This window comes from Ambystoma mexicanum, chromosome 5p (assembly GCF_040938575.1).
Source record: "Ambystoma mexicanum isolate Mex_15411 chromosome 5p, UKY_AmexF1_1, whole genome shotgun sequence".
Taxonomy (NCBI): Eukaryota; Metazoa; Chordata; class Amphibia; order Caudata; family Ambystomatidae; genus Ambystoma; species Ambystoma mexicanum.
This window is the reverse complement of record NC_090930.1, coordinates 1,350,216,402-1,350,235,458: the sequence shown is the minus strand read 5'-3', so window position 1 is coordinate 1,350,235,458 and position 19,057 is coordinate 1,350,216,402. Positions and strand designations below refer to the sequence as shown.

At 44.5% G+C, this 19,057-nt stretch overlaps 1 protein-coding gene across 5 annotated transcripts in view; it reads left to right on the top strand.

The window, feature by feature from the left end:
• Window positions 1–19,057, top strand: part of LOC138481563 (zinc finger protein 572-like) — a 336,140-nt gene that overhangs the window by 265,290 nt on the left and 51,793 nt on the right. For 4 of the 5 annotated variants that reach the window (XM_069613749.1, XM_069613751.1, XM_069613748.1 and 1 more), the window contains 2 exons: window positions 1,147–1,260; window positions 2,544–2,630. In XM_069613749.1, coding sequence (XP_069469850.1) covers window positions 1,147–1,260; window positions 2,544–2,630 — 201 coding nt within the window. The remainder of the gene's footprint in view (window positions 1–1,146; window positions 1,261–2,543; window positions 2,631–19,057) is intronic. The other variant, XM_069613750.1, reaches the window with a different exon arrangement.

Here is a 19,057-nt window from a genome sequence, read left to right as displayed (position 1 = left end):
CCCATTAGCCTCCATTATCTCCTCATTTGGGTTCTCCCACCATCTCTATGCTGATGATTCCCAGATCTTTATTTTGTTTACACCCTCTTTCTTCTTGCCTTCGGCCTATCCAATCTTGGATATCTGCACACTACAATCACTTAAACCCCTCTAAGACTGAGGTGCTTTTTTCCCTTCCTCATCTATTGCCCCTCTCTCCGTTCCGTTGCTATTTCTTACCATCTTTCCTTACACCTTCCTCATCTGCTCATAATCTGGGGGTTATCTTCAACTCCTTTGTGTCCTTTTCCTCTCACATCTCTACTATTGCACGTTCCTGCTGTTTCCAAGTTTGCAATATCCAGAAGGCTCATCATTTTCTCACCACTCAAGCTACAAAGACCCTTCTTTCCTCTCTCATTTTTCCTCATCTATTCTACTGCTCCAGCCTCCTCCTTGGTCTCTCTGGCTACCGACTTGCTTTTCTTCTCTCTATTTACAATTCTTCCATCCACTTTTTTTTCTTTGCATCTCTGCTGCCCTTCTCTCTTTTCACAGACTCTCGTTTGACTCCCGCTTACTGTTGAATTTTCTCTGTATTGTCTGTAAGTGTCTGCATAGTTTGACCCCACCTTATCTTACCTCTCGTATCATTCTACCTTTCGTTCCCGGCTCCTCCGCTCTCAGTCTCAATTTCTTCTATCTGTTCCCTAGTCCCCCCTGTGCTTCTTCTCATTTTCACTCCCAAAACACTGGAATGCCATTTTACTTTCCTTCTGCTTTCTTTCCTCCTTTCTTCTTTAAATCTTGCCTTAATTATCATTTTCTCTCTAACTGATTGATTTGTCATTGATATACTACACCCTTTTGTACCGTTTTCTGTTTGTAAAGCGCTTTAACGTAAGGTGCTATACACATACCTTGTGCTGTCTTTGTAATAAAACCCTTAACATGTGATTACTGCTACTTTGTCTGCTCTGCCATACTACGAGTTTGCATCATGGTGGAAGTAAATCCTCCCCCTATCTGCTGAAAAATCGGCAGAATTACCACAGACGAAATCCACCAACTTGTAATGAGGCCCTATGTCTTTTTGCCATGTTCAGCTCTCTCAATTATGTTTTTTCTATAAAAAACATCATAACCACTATTACCTTTGTTTAACAGGACTGCCATTGTGTACTACTGGCCTTCATTTAATGAAAGAAGAAGAGCCCGTATCAATTTTTATTGATCATCTTGGAGCAGAAATCCGAGAAAGCAGTAGTGACCCGAATTTGGGTAAGTTTCTTATAGTTCCATTTAATTACAGTTCTGAGATTGGTCAGTGAAACCCCCCCCCCTTTCCTCCTCGTTCCCAGCAGATTTACATTCCTTAGATGTGTGCATGAAGTGATAGATACTTAGTATTTCGAGGGACATACTAATGAGAATCAACGAAGAAAATAAAATTGATAAGTTACAAAGATGCCCTTGTTTTGTTTGTTCACAGTTCTATTTTTAACTTCCAAGGAAATTAAACCAGATCACTCAGATCATGATAAAGGTCTTTAATCGATTTCACTGGGTGATTAGGTATTCCTTGTTTTAGTTTGGACTATTTGGCTATTAGGTGGCACATAAGAGTCAACTATAAGCCAAAACAATTGCTTTGAAGCACAGCTAGAAGGGATCTGCGATGTGAGGAGGTACACTCAGTTTACTGGTGTTTTTGTTTTGACTCACCCATTGACTGCCCCTGGCCGTTTTAATTCCTGTGGTCATTGCCACCCTTTACCCACCCTTCTTCACTCAGAATGCATCCTCCTGCGACCTCTTTGAGCTTGCTCTATCCAACAGTGATATCAAACTGTGTGGTGCATATATCCTGGCTGCCAGTGTTATTTCCAGGCAGTCTTCTGTGAGGTACTGGCTTAATTGCAACTGTAAATATGATAGTGATGTAATGAAATGTCATAACCAAGTATGCCTTCAGCCATTCAGCCACTTGACTTATAATCAGCATGTGTGTGCTCGCTTCTGTTCCATACACTGAATGCCTATTAAAACCAAGCAGCTGCAAAGACAACCATTTTGGTTTGTGTTTAGGTACTAGATGTTATGACATGCATCTCTACAACATACTCTGGTACTCTAAGGATTTTCCAGCAGTTCACATCTTAAGGCCAGCTAGTACCATTATGGCAGTTCCTCTCAAAGCCCTATACCACGCTTCACAAAAGCCAACACTATTGCCTTTGCCAGTGCTTGTTTTTCCAAGCACTTCAAGAACCTTTTTAGTGCATGTGCAATATGTGATTAGTTAAGCCTGCATACATGCCACCTCATAACACAGGCATGCCTGTAATGCACAGTGCAAAACTGATATTTTCAAAGAGTAGTGCCACATTACCAAATCAAGCGGAGTCGACGTCACATTCAAAATTAGTTTTATACAATGTCATCGGGTAATAACCCTCTTCCCCAACACTTCCCTTTTCTGTAAAGGGAATGCTGTTGAATAGGAGCTTGCACAACATTATACATTACTGTAATGTTACACCTTACTATTTTTGGTATTACAGGACATGAGGTTGTTTCATTTTGCATAACAGATGACAAAGAGGCACCTGACTTGGACCATGAAAACAACATGATAATAGGAAACATGGGTGAGTAAAACACATTATCAAAGTGAGCAAATGTAAAATATGTTTGTAGGGCCTCTATACACAGAAATAGGTTCTAACTCAGTTGCCCTCAGTCTTTGTCTATCTGATGTGCGTCAAAGGCCCCACGTCCAGCAGGTCACTCGAAGCAGTGATTTATTGGTATCAGACACAGTGCTTGGAGTAAGGCTTATAGGGTCTAACAGAGAGATGCTCTAATAAAACAGGGGTATTTCTCAGTACAACAGAGCAAGCCTTCAAGGAAAACACAAATTCATGTGAGGAGTATATTTAAATCATCATACATTGTAGGTCTGTTGTCCTGGATCCAGGTTTCCAAGTCTAAACAGTTTGTGATCAGGGTCGTATCCCAGGGAATGATTCACTCCCAGTCACTGACAACTCCAGAACAGTTCACACAAAGCTACTCACAGTTCGTGGTGATTCCAACGGACCTTCTATTGTGATCTTTGGCAAAAGCTGACCCTCCTGGGCTTTGTAGCTCAATGTCCAGGGAACAGTTAATTTCTAACTTGTCCAACCTCTGTAAATATTCAGGCTGCACCCATTGTCATGCCTCCTCACCCCCAGCCAAAGGCAGTTTGTAGATCAAGAGCTAGCTACTGTCTCCTGGGTCTGATCTTGTGGGAGCCCGCGGTATGCAGTGATTATATTGAATAGCAAATAACTAATGACATTTTAACAAATAAAAAACCAACAAAAATCAGAATAATGAATTTTGGAAAAAACAAAAAATGGGGTTGGGAATGAGGATAGTGGTTTTGGGGGTGGGGGCAAAGGGGGGCTTTGGGGAGGTCGGATCCCCCCAAAACAATGAAAAAGAAATTCGTTATTTTGGTTTTATTGTTTTGTTATTCGTTAAAATGTCTTTATTTGTTTTTTCATTCGATGAAACCACGTGTAACGGGAGCCCACGACAGTCTATGGTATGTTGGAGCCCACCACATTCTTGCGTTTCTCAGGAGCAAACCACATGGCCAGGTTTCGTGACTGCCCAAGTCTGCATTTGGTCTACAGCCTTGCATAGGCCATGGCAGGGCTACTCGCCTGCTGCATTTAAGATGGAACTGTATGCAACAGATGTAGTAGACCTCTTCTCTTTCCTCTGACATCAATCCTACACCAGTTTTCAGAGTTCTCAAGCCTTGGTCCTTGGCCTGGGTATCTAGCCCTCCGCATGGCCAACTTTATTTTCTCTCTCTCTCTGTCTCTGCCTCTCTCTCTCTTTCTCCCTTTAGCTCTCTCTCCATCACTCTCTCTTCTGAAACATTTGACCTTGTTCACGGGACAGGAGCTGCACCAGAACACCCAGTAAGTCGGGGCAGGGGTCCTAGCCTGCCAACATAAAGGTTCTGTGACTTTCGTCTCTTGAAATTTCCCTCCTCGAAATCCGGCCTCTCCTAAAACCTCAGCTTCTCTCCTCTTCATTGACCTTCCCTCCTCTAACTCCAGTCGGAGCCACACGCCCCTTCTTTTCACCTCCTCTGTGCTTTGTTCTTGCTCATCTGCAGGGTATAGGGGGACATTCTCACCTTGTGTATGCTATGGTTCCCTTGTCTCTGCAATCTCTCTTGTACCCTTGTCCCTCTAGCCACGCACAACTCTCCTGGACCTTGATCCAGGCATGTTTACACTCACCCAGACCAATGAAACTGAGCCTATTTTATGCTGCCTTTGTAAGGTGGCGGCTCCTGATTAGTTTGGGCAGTCAGATGGTCCCCTGCAGTGTTCTGGTTGTGAGCAAGACTTTGTAGTTCTGAACTCACTCAGGAGAGAAGAATTTAAAAAGTCTGGTGGCCATTTTGAATCCATGCAATATGGTCTGGAAGTTTGTTTGGTGAGGAAGTGGCCTACATCTCTCCCTACATCTCTCCCTGGTTTGCTGCCTTCTCTACAGGCTAAAGGATGAATGCCTAGGGAATTTGGAAACCCTCACAGCTTCTTACTCCATTTACCTTGTGGATTTTGAATTGAACAGGGAGAAGGGGGTTTTCCCGTGTGCTGTTCTGGCTCAGTTACGGGGGAAGGGTTGTTTGTGCATAAGGAGCAGATCAGGGTACATTTTCCTCTTCTCCGGCTAGTGTTTGGTGTTCCTCTCTTTTCTTCACTGTGGCGTGCATCCCATTTAAAGGGACAGTTTGTTTCCCTGTTAGACTCTGCATTTTGTGAGGCAGGAGCTTCTCCTGCTGCCTAATGTGGCCTTGGTAGGTATACTCTGGGAATGTCTTAACTCCAGATCCCTTTTTCTGGTTTCCCATAACCATTGACAACAATGGGAAGGAATATTTTGGATATTGTAGTTGTTGGGGAAGGATTCCCCTGTCATCTTTCTGGATCTTGGCAGGTCTATGGGACTCTGGGAAATCCTGGTATACCGCCTCCAGCTCCTGCATCGTTCAGTGGGTGGCCGTCTAGTGTGAGTTTATCACATGGGGCATAGGGGACGCTAGTAGGGTTGGTGGCCCCATCAGACGCTGTCCTCCATACTTGAGTATGTGAAGAAAACAAAAATCATCCATCCATTTCCTTTCCATTTCCTAAAGCAACCAATATGCCAGTTTTCCCTGATCAGTCTCCTAATTCTTTCATCCTCTGCCAGGTGATGTGCTGTAGCCCTTTAGCTGTTTATCATTTTGCTCCTTAAACACGTGCCATGGTTTATAACACATTTAAGCATTTGGGTGCTTATCTTGTCCACAGGCAAGCAAAAATTGATATACCAATTACTGGGGAAATGCTTTTTGGTTGAGTAATAAAAGATGAACTAGTCACACTAGAACGTTAGATACAGAGAAGTGCTGTTATTGGCTTTAGGTAGTTCCATTACACATGGGTTTATGGTGATACAATGTCTCTCTTAAAATCAATGCAGTCCCAATGGCACACATGTTTCTAAGTTTTTGTGTGATGTTATCTGGGCCTAACTTGCCCGCTGTTCCCTGCAACCAGATGTGAGGGTTCCATTGAAATCGACTAGACAGCTGTTGGCTATTGGTGTTGTGCGGGAAAGACTATGATTTTGGAAGATGAAGGATTCCCCTAGAGGATCCCTCATATACTGCCTCTAAGGTTGCATCACATAGTGGGGGCTTCTCCTGGCCTCCATAGTCTCCTCCAAAACTCTTTTTACCAATGTGACCACATCACATAGGGGAAGCTAGTGGGGTTGGTGCCCCCCTAGTCACACACTGTCCTTAGACTCTTTTTGTATACATTAAGGGAGACAGTCAGTGTGTTGTTGACTACCAGTCATAGACTGTCCTTGGTGTTTGTGTATGGGATGGAACACAGGGGTCCTGGTGGGGTTGGTGGCCCGAGTAGCAGACTGTAATTTGTTTTTGATCCATGCAGACTCCTGGTCAGGATGTTCTTTGGTTTAGCCCAATGGATTTTGTATGGTGGTAGCTGCTACGAGTATGGGAGTAACAGTTCTTTTTAGAAGTCTTTTGATTCAGTGCCTCTCATGATGCATATTGTGTTATCTGTACAAGCAAGCTGTATTCCAAATACTGCCCGTTCTTTCTATCCACAATCATGAGTTGGGACTGCCTGGGATGTTTACTACAATGAATAAATAGCTCATATCTGAAGGGTTAAATCCTCCATGGGTTAAAGACTCTGCCAAGAGCAGATCCACTGGTTTCTACCTTCACGTCCTTCATGTCTATCAGTCCTGTTGATGTCACAATCCTTTAAAGAAAAATTAAAGCATCTTTTGAAAAGGTCTTCCCCTGACCAGCTAAGACTATTAAGGATGAAATTGATGCTCTTGCTCTAGCACTCACCCACCGGAGCAACCACACTCCACTCTGGAATCTCCCCTGATCTCCTGAGGAAAACATGCATCACAACTCTCCTCAAGAAAGATACCGACAACGCGAACAGCTTAGAATTTACAGGCCTTTTTCAAATACTCTCTTCATCTGCAAAATCCTGGCTAAGATAGTAAACTGTAAACAGCAGATTTACAGTGAAATACACAGCCTTGCACCACTCTAGATTCAGACTTTCCACAGGAATGGAATCAGTGCTGCTCTACAATTCTGCTTTTCCTTTTAGCAGTTTTTTATTGATTTTTTATTTTTTTTATTGGCATTTCAAATTTTATTAACAATAAACATATACCCAACCTACCTTAAACCGACGCCTTACCCTCTCTTCTCTACACACACCTCACCCCAACCACTATCATATAATTTCCATGGAGAATCAAAGTCTGTGCAATTCCTAGAATCCGCAGTTTGTGTGGGCAAAGTATAACATTATAGTCATCTTGCAAAAATTGCAGTACTATTCCCCATTCTTTTGTGAAAGCCTGTTGCGCGCCTTGGGTAATATATGTCAACCACTCTAAGGCAACAAAGTTCCATACCTTCACACATCAGTCATGAACATGTGGAGGATCTTTATCTTTCAAATGTTGAGCAATTACCACTAGAGCTGCCACCCTTAAAATAACCTGAGCTTTAATTTTATATTTAGGCCAATTTCTTTCTTCCGAAGTACCAAATCCGAACAGGATTTCTTTTGCGTTAGCCAGTGGCCATTGTCCAAATATTCCTTAAATGTATTTATTGATGGTTCCCCAATAGTTAACCAATTTAGGGCAGTCCATCCAAACATGTAGCCAGTCGCCCTTGCCATTGCAGACTCTCCAACATTTATCTGTGCTGATTAGTTTCATTTTGTGAAGCCTATGTGGAGTATAGTGCCATTGTAACATAGCCTTGTACCATGATTCTCAGATCTGTAGAGAGCGTGTTAACTTCTGGATATCACGCCATAATGTTTGTCATTCATCGGTAGATATCGAAATTTCTGATTTCTTCTGCCAGTTCTGTACATATTTCAGGCTACCGTCTTGGAGGTCCTCATGCAATAGGCGATAAAGATTAGAAATTAGGGTTTTCTCACCTGGGTTTGAATCCATACATTTCTCAAATGCAGTTAGCGGTCTAAGGGCCGCGGCTTTGTTTGGGGGAGCCAACTGCCAATGTCGAACCTGAAAGTATTGTTATCTTTCTTTTTCCATAAGCCCTAGCTGCTTTTTACATTGTTCAAACTGAATAAAGTTTGTGCCCTGAAACATGTCCTTCATTTTATTGCGTTCTGTTTCTTTGCATTTAGGAAAGGATCCTTTTTCTAAGCCAGGTTTGAACTGCGGGTTGTTAAATATTGGTGAGAAAGGGGAGGGATATGTAGTAATTTGGTATTTTTTGACCGCCCTGACCCAGATATTTTTTTACCAAGTTGGTAATTCGACTAGCGTGAATATACATTGGGTGGTCTTGTTTAGGAAGCCAGAGCAGTTCCGCAATATGCGATCCGCAAATTGCCTTTTCCATATCGGCCCAAATTTTCTCTGTCGTATTTGATACCCATTCTTTTAGCACCCGTAGGTGTACAGCCTGATGATATTTTACAAAATTGGGGAGTCCCAGGCCCCCCTTAATTGTTGGAATCATTAGTGTTTTCATTGCTACCCGTGGGGTTTTATTGTTACAGATACATTTCGAAATCAAACTTTGTAATTCCCGAAAAAATATTTGCCGTACAAATATAGGGAGGGCCTGAAATAAATATAGCACCTTGGGTAGTATTGACATTTTTATAGCATTTATCCGCCCTAGCCAAGAGATCGTTAGTGGGCCCCACCGCAACAGTAAACGTCGAAGTTCTAAAAGGATAGGGGGAAAGTTTACTTTATATATTGACTGTAGCAAGTTGGTTAAGCACACACCCAATAATCTAATTTTATCCTTTGCTCACGCGAATTTGGTGTTTATGGCCACTTGGGCTACTTGAGGTGTGAGAGACAAATTTAGTATTTCAGATTTAGTCAAATTTATTTTCAACCCCGCCACCTTACCAAATTCTTCCAATTCCCGTGTGACCCCTACCAGTGATTCAACCAGATCTATATCCGTGATCAACTTATCATCAGCGTATGCCATTATTTTGTGTTTTTGAGTCCCAGATGGAATCCCATGTATTTGATCCGCTTGCCTGATTTAAGTCAGAAAGGGTTCCAGGTGTATTGCATACAAAAGAGGGGAAAATGGGCATCCCTGCTTCGTTCCACGACTTAGTATTATTGGAGTGGATATCTGACCATTTATTGACAACCTGATCTTGGGGTCTATATAATTCACCCAAATCATATTTAGGAAATTAGGACCAAATCCAATTGCCTCTGAAGCTTGAAACATAAAAGACCACTCCACCTGTCCAATGCTTTCTCAGTGTCTAATGATAAGAATAGCGCTTGTTGTCTCTTCTTGCTTGTTTTTTCAATCAAGTGACAGGCCCTTCTGATGTTATCATGAGTTTGTCTGTGTTTAATAAACCCTGATTTATCCGGATGGATTAGGGACGTCAAAATATCTACTAACTATTAGCAAGAATGTTTGTATACATATTTTGCGTCGAGGTTAATCAGGGCAATAAGTCGATATGATCCGCATGCTGTGGGATCTATTTTAGGGTTTGAAAAGAGGATCATTTTTGCTTCCTCCATAGATGTCGTTATATGACCAGTTTCTTTAAATGAATAATATAATTTTTCCAGTCTAGGGGCCAGTGTCGATTGATAAGTTTTATATCATAAGGCGGAAAAACTGTCCGGGCCTTTGGCCTTATTTATAGGGAGATTTCGGTTTACATATGACATTTCTTCATTTGTTATCTCTTTTTCAAAAAGTTCACGTACCTGGGATGTAATAGTTGGAAGCTTTCCTGAGCGTATATATGTATTTTGGGTTATAGGCAAATTAACAAGGGGGGTCCTGGGAGACCCTCTGCAAGACATTAGTCCTGGTTACGAGAGACTTACCCAGAGACTTTAGCTCACTATCTTTCACACAGAAGAAATATCCCAAGCATATCAGTCTTTGTCCTGCTCTGGGGCAGTCCAGCACTGAAATGCTAGGCAATTCTCCTCTGAACAAGAGTACCAAAAGCAACCCCAGACACGTGTTTCGGTCTGGTTGGACCTCATCAGTAGGGTGGAGCTGTGCCTCTCTAAGAATAGTGAGAAAGGGGGTTCAAGTCTGGATTCCCCTAGTAACTTAGGGTGAGACCCAAAGTTACTTCAATATGCAAATTAACAAGGGGGGTCCTGGGAGTCCCTCTGCCAGACATTAGTCCTGGTTACGAGAGACTTACCCAGAGTCTTTAGCTCACTATCTTTCACAGAGAAGAAATATCCCAAACATATCAGTCTTTGTCCTGCCCTGGGGCAGTCCAGCACCGAAATGCTAGGCAATTCTCCTCTGAACAAGAGTACCAAAAGGCAACCCCAGACACGTGTTTCGGTCTGGATGGACCTCATCAGTAGGGTGGAGCTGTGCCTCTCTATGAATAGTGAGCAAGGGGTCCACGTCTGGGGTCAGGATTATCTAATTGATAAAGTGTGGAGTAGAACTCCACAAATTGCGTAATTATCTGTGGGGTTGTTGTAACCAGATCCCTGTATCTTTTACCGCTAATATTGAGCGTGCTGCCTGACTTTTCCTTAGCTGTCTGGCCAACAATCGGTCCGCTTTATTCGCTTTAATATAATATTTTTGTTTCGCGTATAATAGACCTTTTTCAGCTTTAGATGTCTAAGCTGTAGTCTTCACCTAACATTTCTATATGCATTTTTAGTAGCTAAACTCCCTTCCGTTTGCATTTATTTAATTATTTGCTTCAATTCACTCTCCAGTTCGGACTCAATGGCCATCCTTTGTTTATGTCTACAGGCCCCTTCCGAGATGAGATCCCTGCGAGGCGTAGCTTTAAAAGCATCCCATAATATATTTATCGCTATCTCCCCAGTATCATTTAACTCAAAAAATTGCTCAATCTTTCCCCCTAATTTCTCCCTTACTATTGAATCTCGAAGAAGTTCAGATGGGCAGACCCATGACCATATCCCAGTATTGTCCTTGGAAAAAGAAACTCCAGTTCCAGGGAAGAATGATCCGATAATGCGATCGGATGAATCTCTATTTTAGTGATGTATCCCTGCACCCTAAGTGATGACTAGATATCATCTATATGTGAACATGATTTATGGACATGAGAGTAGTGTGTGTATCCTTTCTCAGTCCCTTTCAGTGTTACATGTACGTCATAGATCGTTAACTGCTCTACTTTGGTTCGCAACCTTTGTGAGGGAGGGCAATGTCCAAATTGAGTTCTCACATTTATATCCCTGAGTGGGTCACAGGCCATGTTGAAATCACCAAAAATTATCCATTCCCCTAGCATAAATGTTTCCACCTCTCCTAAAGTCTTCCTCAAAAAGCTATCCTGGCCAGTATTAGGGGCATATATTGATACCAGGGTTATCACTGTTGATTCAATTTCGACTATAATGAATAGATATCAGCCTTCTCTATCCGCCTTAGTATTAATCATTTTAAATTGTGCACCCTTCCTGATTGCAATTAGGACCCCATCTGTTTTCTTCTGTGCATTTGCTTGAATAATAGTGGGATAGTGTCGTATATGGAGTCTTATTTATCTTGCTGTCTTATGTGGGTTTTGTGATGCTGGAAATGCATTGGAGGGACAGGGCCTCCCTGTCCTGTAGTACTTTTTCATTTGTGTTCTGTATTGTTTTCTGCCCAGGAGTCCATGTGGGACTCCTGGCAGTGCAGCTCTTCCTGGTTTTGGTTTGGTGTACAGACTCATGGGATACCCTTATGGCACCCATGGGTGGGGGTACAACCCTGTGCCCCTAGTGTATGTTTTTGGGCACCTTTGTGTGGCCCGCAGAGCAGGGTATGGGCTGGTGGCAACTCCATGCTGAATTTGACAGGTGCTCTGAGTATCCTCCATTTTGGGGTACCCATGCCCTGCCATTGGAATCAGTTGATTCCTGATAGGAAACAAGATGGTCCCTGTGCCCTCTTGCTTTCTATTGCCTGTTACCTTGTTTCCCCAAAGTCCTGGGAAGCCCTGACTCTGTCCCTTCCCCCTGACTGGCTGTTGGGTGGAAGTTCCATATATGGTGTTGTTGTGAAGTCCAGGCCAGACTGACTGGAGCCTTCCCAGTGACTGTATGTTGTGGGTACACCCTGTGGGTGGGACCTAGGTGAATAGGGTGTGTGACCAATATGCACTTCTTGTTGTGGCTGTCTGGTTTCTAGTAGGAGAGACAAAGACTGAGACAGCCCTGCCCGAAACTGGCCTGAATGCAGTGTGTAGTGTTGAATGGCTGGGTACTTGTCCCAATCCACATTCCTTGTTTTGAGTGTCTGAAAGGGAGGAGGATGGCCTGAATGCAATGTGTGCCTGATTGGCTGACTGACTGCATGAATGCCCTTCTGTATGATTGGCTGCTGAGTGTAAGCCAGCAGTGTGGATGAGAGACAGAATAGTATATCTGGGGACCTCTCACCACTGGAAATTGTTCAGAAGCTGTGTCTACACTTGAAGAGTAACTGGAACTGCTGATCCTCGACATCCAGCTGGAAGAAGAAGACTTGCTGCTGCATTTGCTTCGACCCGATCTGAAAGCTGCCAAATTCGTCGAGGACTGATCCGAGAGAGGACCTGGTAAGGCACCCTCTTCCCGTGCGCTGAGGGACCATCGAGCACTGCTAACCTTTGCCGAAGATCCCTGGAAGTCAGACCCTCGAAAGGCTGCCGACCGGAGAAGGGGATCGCTGAGGAGACCCAAGTGAAGCACCCGGACATTGCCGCCGTCGAAGTCCATTGCCGTCGACCAGGGTTTGCAGGTTTGTGCAACCGCTGGAGGCCCTTCGAACTTGAGTTGCGCAGACGCGGGGATCACTTGACGCCGTGCCGCCGACGACCAGAGCCGCCCGCGCCTTTGCCTAAGAACATTTGAATCAAAGGACTCCCTTGTCTGCACCGACGACCACTTACTCCCACCGGAGGAAGTCGAGGACGCTGATGCGCCGAGGAGAATCCGCCGGTGGGTTTCCCGCCACCCAGAGACCACAAAGACTTCGACGACTCGACTCCCTTGTCGCGCCACAGTTCTTCAGAAACTCATTGCGGTCCTCAACAATCAATCGCCAAGGTGCCCCGCACACCTCATCTTCGCAGGACGTCGCCGATGAGTACCGCCTGGATCGACGCCGTGGCCTCAGCACCCTCGAACTTCTCATCGATGCCGTCGACGCCAAGTTCATCTTCTTCGACGCCTCTCGACGATCCGTGGCTCCTGCTTTAAAGGGAGTCACTCAAGAAGGACCCATTGACGCTTCTTCGAAGAACTCTGCTCCACCAGGTACATTGGGGGGGTAGAAACATTATAGGAGAGAATAAAACTATTGAGCAATATATGGACTGGGCTTGTGCTATATTTTTATTTTACAGGTTGCCCAGGTGGGGGGATCTCCACACAGAACTGCGTCTATTGGTAGGGGCCAGAATTCTGCCTATTGTTTCAACCATCTTGCTTTCCTTCCTATCTCTATTGCTGGTTTCCTTGTTATTGATCTGTGTGACATTCTGACAGTATAGTTGATGCACTTTAATGAGATCTGATAATATTGGTGGTACCACTCCAGAATTGTATATATTTACCATTGTTGATTTCTGAGTACAAAGTGAGTTATTCTGATAGTGTACATACTTCTGAATATTAATTATAAAGACTGTTTTCAGTAATACAGTGTGTGGACATTCCTTTGTGGGGGCTTGGGGATACACTGTACTTAAGAACCAGCCTGCATCACCTCCTGAGAAGCTGGGCCTTGATTGCTCAACCACGTACCAATAACAGAGAATCTGTGCCTCTCCTCTACCATATAGCGAGCAGAAGTACAGACGCCCCCCTCCAGTCTTTACAGGTTTCCTGCAACGCTAAGACATCTGGGCGATGCCTAGTCAGAAACCACTCTAATTTCTTTCGTTTTAATGGGGTATTTAGTCCCTGAATATTAAGTGGTATACACTTGAATGCAATGAGTGGTTAATATTATGTATCCAAACATTGCCCAATTCTTAGGCCTTGATCCATGTTTCTGTTTCTTAAACAAATGCGTTTTTCCCACCCCTCACCCAAATGTATATGCCCCCCTCCAACTTTTATGCATGTTATCCCTTTAATTTCCCTCCCCCGTACCCTGGTGTGACCCATTGTACCTAAAGTACCTTCGAGCCTCACTCCTCCGATATGGATCGCCATTTCCTCCAGGGTTCCCCGTAGTGTATTCTAGACCCCTCTTCACCTCCTCTCCACAGACTCCAAGATGGAGTGTTGCGTTCCGAGCCTTAAACTTTGCAAACTGTATGGCACAGCGCTCAGAAAGTTCCCCTCCTTGATCTCATTTAAAGTCTCTTTTTAGAGGTGTGTTGCAGACCTTTAAGGTGAGGGTTTCAGCGGGTCCAATTTGATCCTTTATTTCGTGCGCCATCTGTGTCCCACTTAATCTTCCACGTGATGTCAGAGACATAGGGCAACCTGATTGTAGCTGATGATTCTGAACTCAGCCTCTTGAATCTTCGATTTTTAACAGTTCAATGCCTTCTGCAAGGGAAGTGACCCCATGTTGTCTCCCGTCTAATGCAAATGTTACTCCAAATGGAAATGTCCATCTATATGTTATCTTCTTAGATTGCAGCATTTTTACTACGATTTGCATTTCTCTAGGTTTTTGAAGTGTGAGTGGAGAGAGATCTTGATATAGTTGTATGTTCGAACCGTTATAAGTGATAGGGTCTGCTTGCCTGGCGGTCCTCAAGATTTGCTATTTTTGTGGGTAATCCCCACATGCCGCCAGCACGTCGCTAGGGCGCATTCCAGGATCCAATCTCTTCTGGCCCACCCTGTGGATGCGATCTAGTGATATTTTCTCTTCTTCGTCGTTGCACAGTAATTCTTTAAAGATAGATATTATTGCTTGTTTCAAATCTGGGTCTCCGATTGATTCAGGAAGGTTTCTATCCCGAATATTTGCTCTGCGAGACCTGTTCTCTAAGTCTTTGCATTGTATCTCAAGTTTGTCGGTTGATCTTGCCAAATGTTCCAGCAATTCCTCTGATTGTCTTTTGTCGTAGTTCAATTCTTGTATCGCTCTTTCATTTGCATCAGTTACGTTATTTGTTATGTTATTTAAACTTATTAAGCGCTTGGTCACCCATACGTATCATGGCACTAGGGAGCACCCAATTGCGTTCACCCAATTCTGATAAGTCTTTCCTGAAATCTGTGACCATTTGCTTAATCCCTGATGTAAATGCGGTAAACTGTGTTTGAAAAGACGCTGTGTGTGAGGTCTGAAAGTCTTGGAATATCTTTGCAAAGTCTTCCTTGGCTGCTGCCATTACTGCTGGGACAACAGTAGATGTGTAGGAGTATTTGGTTTTGAGATTTGGAGGTTCTAGCCCAAAGATCCTGTAATGGGCTTTCTTTTGTTGCATGTGGCATAGAACGACAGGCCAATGCAGCTTTCTTTTTTGTTCCCGGCATAGAGTGCTTACCGGTGGTGGAGCGCCCCCCAATCTGAGCAACTTTTGGCCATACCTGTACAGGTGGATAGTAGCACCAGGCTCTTATAGATAATGCAGATGCTCGGCTGTCGCTCCGAAATGTTTGACGCTGACTTTGGTTCCTGCATTGGGCTACAAGCTATGAAGATACAGTGACCCCCGACTCTGTGGAAATAGTAGCAGTGTGTTGGCCCATCGTTACAGAACCCGCAATCTAGACCTGGACAAATAAGCAATCTCGCAGCCTACGGTACGTATAGCTCACACCACTAGCGTGGACACAGGCCGCAGACACGGCTAAACATCCATGCACGATAAAACACGTCTTTGAGACTTCCCTCGACTCCATTTCTGAGGCGACTACTGTCCCCCAGAAAAGGGTAAAGTTACCATTAACTTTAATTAGTCAATCTACCACAGATCCAGTACACCCCATCTTCCATGGAGTACTGGAAAGGATGAACTCATATCCCTTTTTATCTGTACCTCCTAGAGCATTGTTTCGCTCTTTTATCATTTAGACTTGGCTGGTGGCAGTGGTATCTACCCTAACCTTTCCACGGCGATTATATTAAATGAACGTGGTACTGTTCTTGGCTATTATATTAGCCTCGAACATAAACCCGCTTGACCGAATCATCTTTCTCTTGGCTCCGGTTGGGTTTATTCACCATTTCTTTTTGTTAAAGTCCCTCTTGTGTTTTACTTTGCGCGGCAAACTAGGTTTGCCTTCTTTGTTCACTGTTTTTGGCGGGCTTCTGCCCAGAAGCCCTCCTCAAGGCACCTGGGTGTCTAGGTGGGCTGAATGTGACGGAGGGGTGTAGTCACCCACTGCACAGGGTATCCTAGGAAACGCAAGTCGCACTTTGTCATAATTGGCCAGGGTAGTTGTCCGAGCTGGACAACCCCCTTGTTGGGTGATTGACAGCCAGGCTGCGTGAATGGTGGTTTTTCGCATAAAAGGCAGGTCTCTTGGGCTAGAAGTCAGAGAGTCGCCACTGGAACTACAAGGAACCGAAGAGAAGCGGAGAGAACGACGGCTGCTGCAAATACCCCATCCCGGTGAAGCCCTGCTGCAGTCCTGAGCTATCTGCCCTTCAACGACTCGGAGAAGATCCAGTCCGGAGTCTTCTTCCCTTGAGCTTGGTGGGGATAACCAGCTCATCTTCTACAGCCAGAGGATCCTCTTCTGTGGTCGAAATCGCTGCACACTGCTGTAGTGGTCCGGATAGCCACCTGAAGAGCCTCTCCTTTTTTAAGGAGCGCACCTTTTATTCCGTGTCGCTGCTGCCGGCCTCATCCCTGTGTGGTTCAGACCCTCTTCAGACGTCGTCCTTCTCGACGAAGCTCCAGGAATCGTGGATCTGCGGGAAACCAACAAGAACAACTGCCAGGACACCAGCTGCACCATTGGAACAAGGTACTGTGTTCTGTTGAGGAAACTGGGTGAATCCCTTTCTTCTTCATTTCCAAGGCTTGCCCTTGTCTTCCCTCCTTCTTACAACTTTTGCTTCCGAACATTGACAATATCGAAGTACTTTTGGCTACGTTGAATCGTGAACTGTCGGACCGTGTGATCTTTGGCAACTGGCCCCGGTGTCTTTCGACCCTGGCTCCGGCCCTTTGACTTTTGAACTCCTGTCTCTGAGTGTTTCTTGATTCTGCCTGCCTAACCAAAATATGCCTGTGATTTTTGCCTCCAACTCCCTCTGGGTATCTCAGGTGCTAAGTGTGTTTTTGCCCCGGTAGCATTTCATGTCACGGATACGCGTTTGTTTAGTAGACCGAACTGTCAAAAAATGATCGCAATCGTATTCGCAATAACGTGTTTTGTGCCAGTTCATTCCAACACAGGGTACTTAACTTGTGACTTACTGTACAAAGTGAATTGGTTAGTTGTAGTATATTTAACGTGTGGTTTTTATTGAAGTTTAATAGAAGTGTTGTGTTTATAACTAAAGGTTTACAAATAAATGTACTTATATTTTTCTAACCCCTTAACGCCTGGGTTGGAATGAGGCCCAGTGTTTGCTTGAGTCACAGTAATTGTGGTCCTTTTGTGTAATGTCTGTTACTGTTCATATACTCTTGAGATAAGCCTGACTGCTCCGCCACTGCTACCACTCTGACCTAGTAGTACAGGCTTGTACCAAAGGTAAAACTTGTATCACCACCTATGGTCTTAATTGTGTGTAATGGTCCCTAAGGGCACTGCACAGGATTCTGCCTAACACCACTGTAGGTCAATAATGTTAATATGGTAAGTTAAAGCTTCACATTAGACCTTTGGAGTTTACTAAAGTGGAGGTAGGGCTGCCAAATCTCTGTAAAGGCGATATTAAAGGATCCTTTATCTTATATGTTGTAATGTATTTGTTCACTGGCTAGTGTATCCACTCTGAGTCAAAAGGTACATGTGTTAATAGTATGATTCGTCACGGACGTGCCTCGCTGGGACCCTGTGCTTAGGGCATGGTAAACCTACCAGCTAGGGGCTAGGATACCCATATTTGTTATAGCTACAGCTCTGTTCAGCCTCCCGCTCCCTGTCTTAAAATCACCCCTTGAAAACGCTGGTTCCAATCCATAAACAACAATAGGTGCAAAAGTCAAATGGAGTCGGAATGTTATATCCGTTTTTAGGGCGATTTGTCCCGTTCTGATGATGCACTTATCATTTTAAGTGGGGCCGATAGCGTTTACGCTTTTGCTTTTCATAAACCCGCCTGTGTTACCACCTCCATCTCTGAGATTTTGTAGTGCGATTTCACTTTTGTTTACAGTCCTTGTATTCAGTGGAGTAACTTTGCTGAAAATGTTGGGGGGTACATGACATCTGAAGAAAAGGTGCCCCAGCCAAATGAATGGGGACAAAATGGTGTGCCATGAAATTTGGAGGGGACAAACACCCTTGTACCCCCCTAAAATTACGCCCATACTTGTATTCTTAGGCACCGCCCACATGTGTTGCCTCCTCCGTCTCCAGGTATGCTTAGGCGCCGCCCCGATTCCACCCTGCTGATTTTCCGTGAGACTGCGTAAGCCCCTGTGTGGCACCACTGTGATTGATGTTGGCCTGTAAAAATGCGGCTGTTCAAATCACCCTATGCCTGTCAATCCATTACATAAGATTGTGTCCCAACGGATGAAAAAGTAATGCGTTGCCTCTTGTGATATAAAGGGCCTCATCGCGAGTTGGGCTGTATCCCGGCTGTAATACAGACCGACTGTAATAGCCCTAACACTGACCGGTCCGGCGGTATTACCGCCATATCACGGGTTGGGTGTTAACGGTAAATCCCCATTCCCCATTCGGTCCATTGGATTCAATGGGGCATTTTCAGCGCTAATTATGCGGGCTAATACAGCTGGCAGTAATATAGCCGAAAACAGGGGTTTTTCACCTCCAGAGAAAGGCTGGAGGTAAAACAGCCCATCTAGCTCCCAACTCTTGATAGGGCCAGCCCTTAAATGTGACGGTAATACCGTTACCACCGCATTTAAGGGCTACAGCCCAACTTGTGATGAGGCCCAAAGTCTTGAGTTACCTCCCGTATATCTAGGGCTCTCTGGAATTTGCCAATGACCTTTCAGCTACCCGACGCTATGCTGCACAAGGATTAGTCTATATGAAGCAGATTTTCCATCCTTTACACAGAGCGAGATGTCACCTTCTCATTTATGTGTGTCCCTCAAGATTGCTTCGGCGGCAAACAGTGATTCCCCGCCGAATTTCTCTGCGCTTCACTTATCAATTCCTTAAGTATCGAGAAGGTACTTCACACGGCAGCCTTTCCTTGATCTTGTCTCCGCTCCAACGGCGTCTTTGTGTTTCGACTGTCGCGGCAAGCTGTATTCCCGACTCACCTATGCTGCTGCATTGGGAGTGCGCCTGCCAATGTCGGGCATGGCCGGTCCATGTGATGGCTTATCCACCGATATATTTAGTCCCAAGA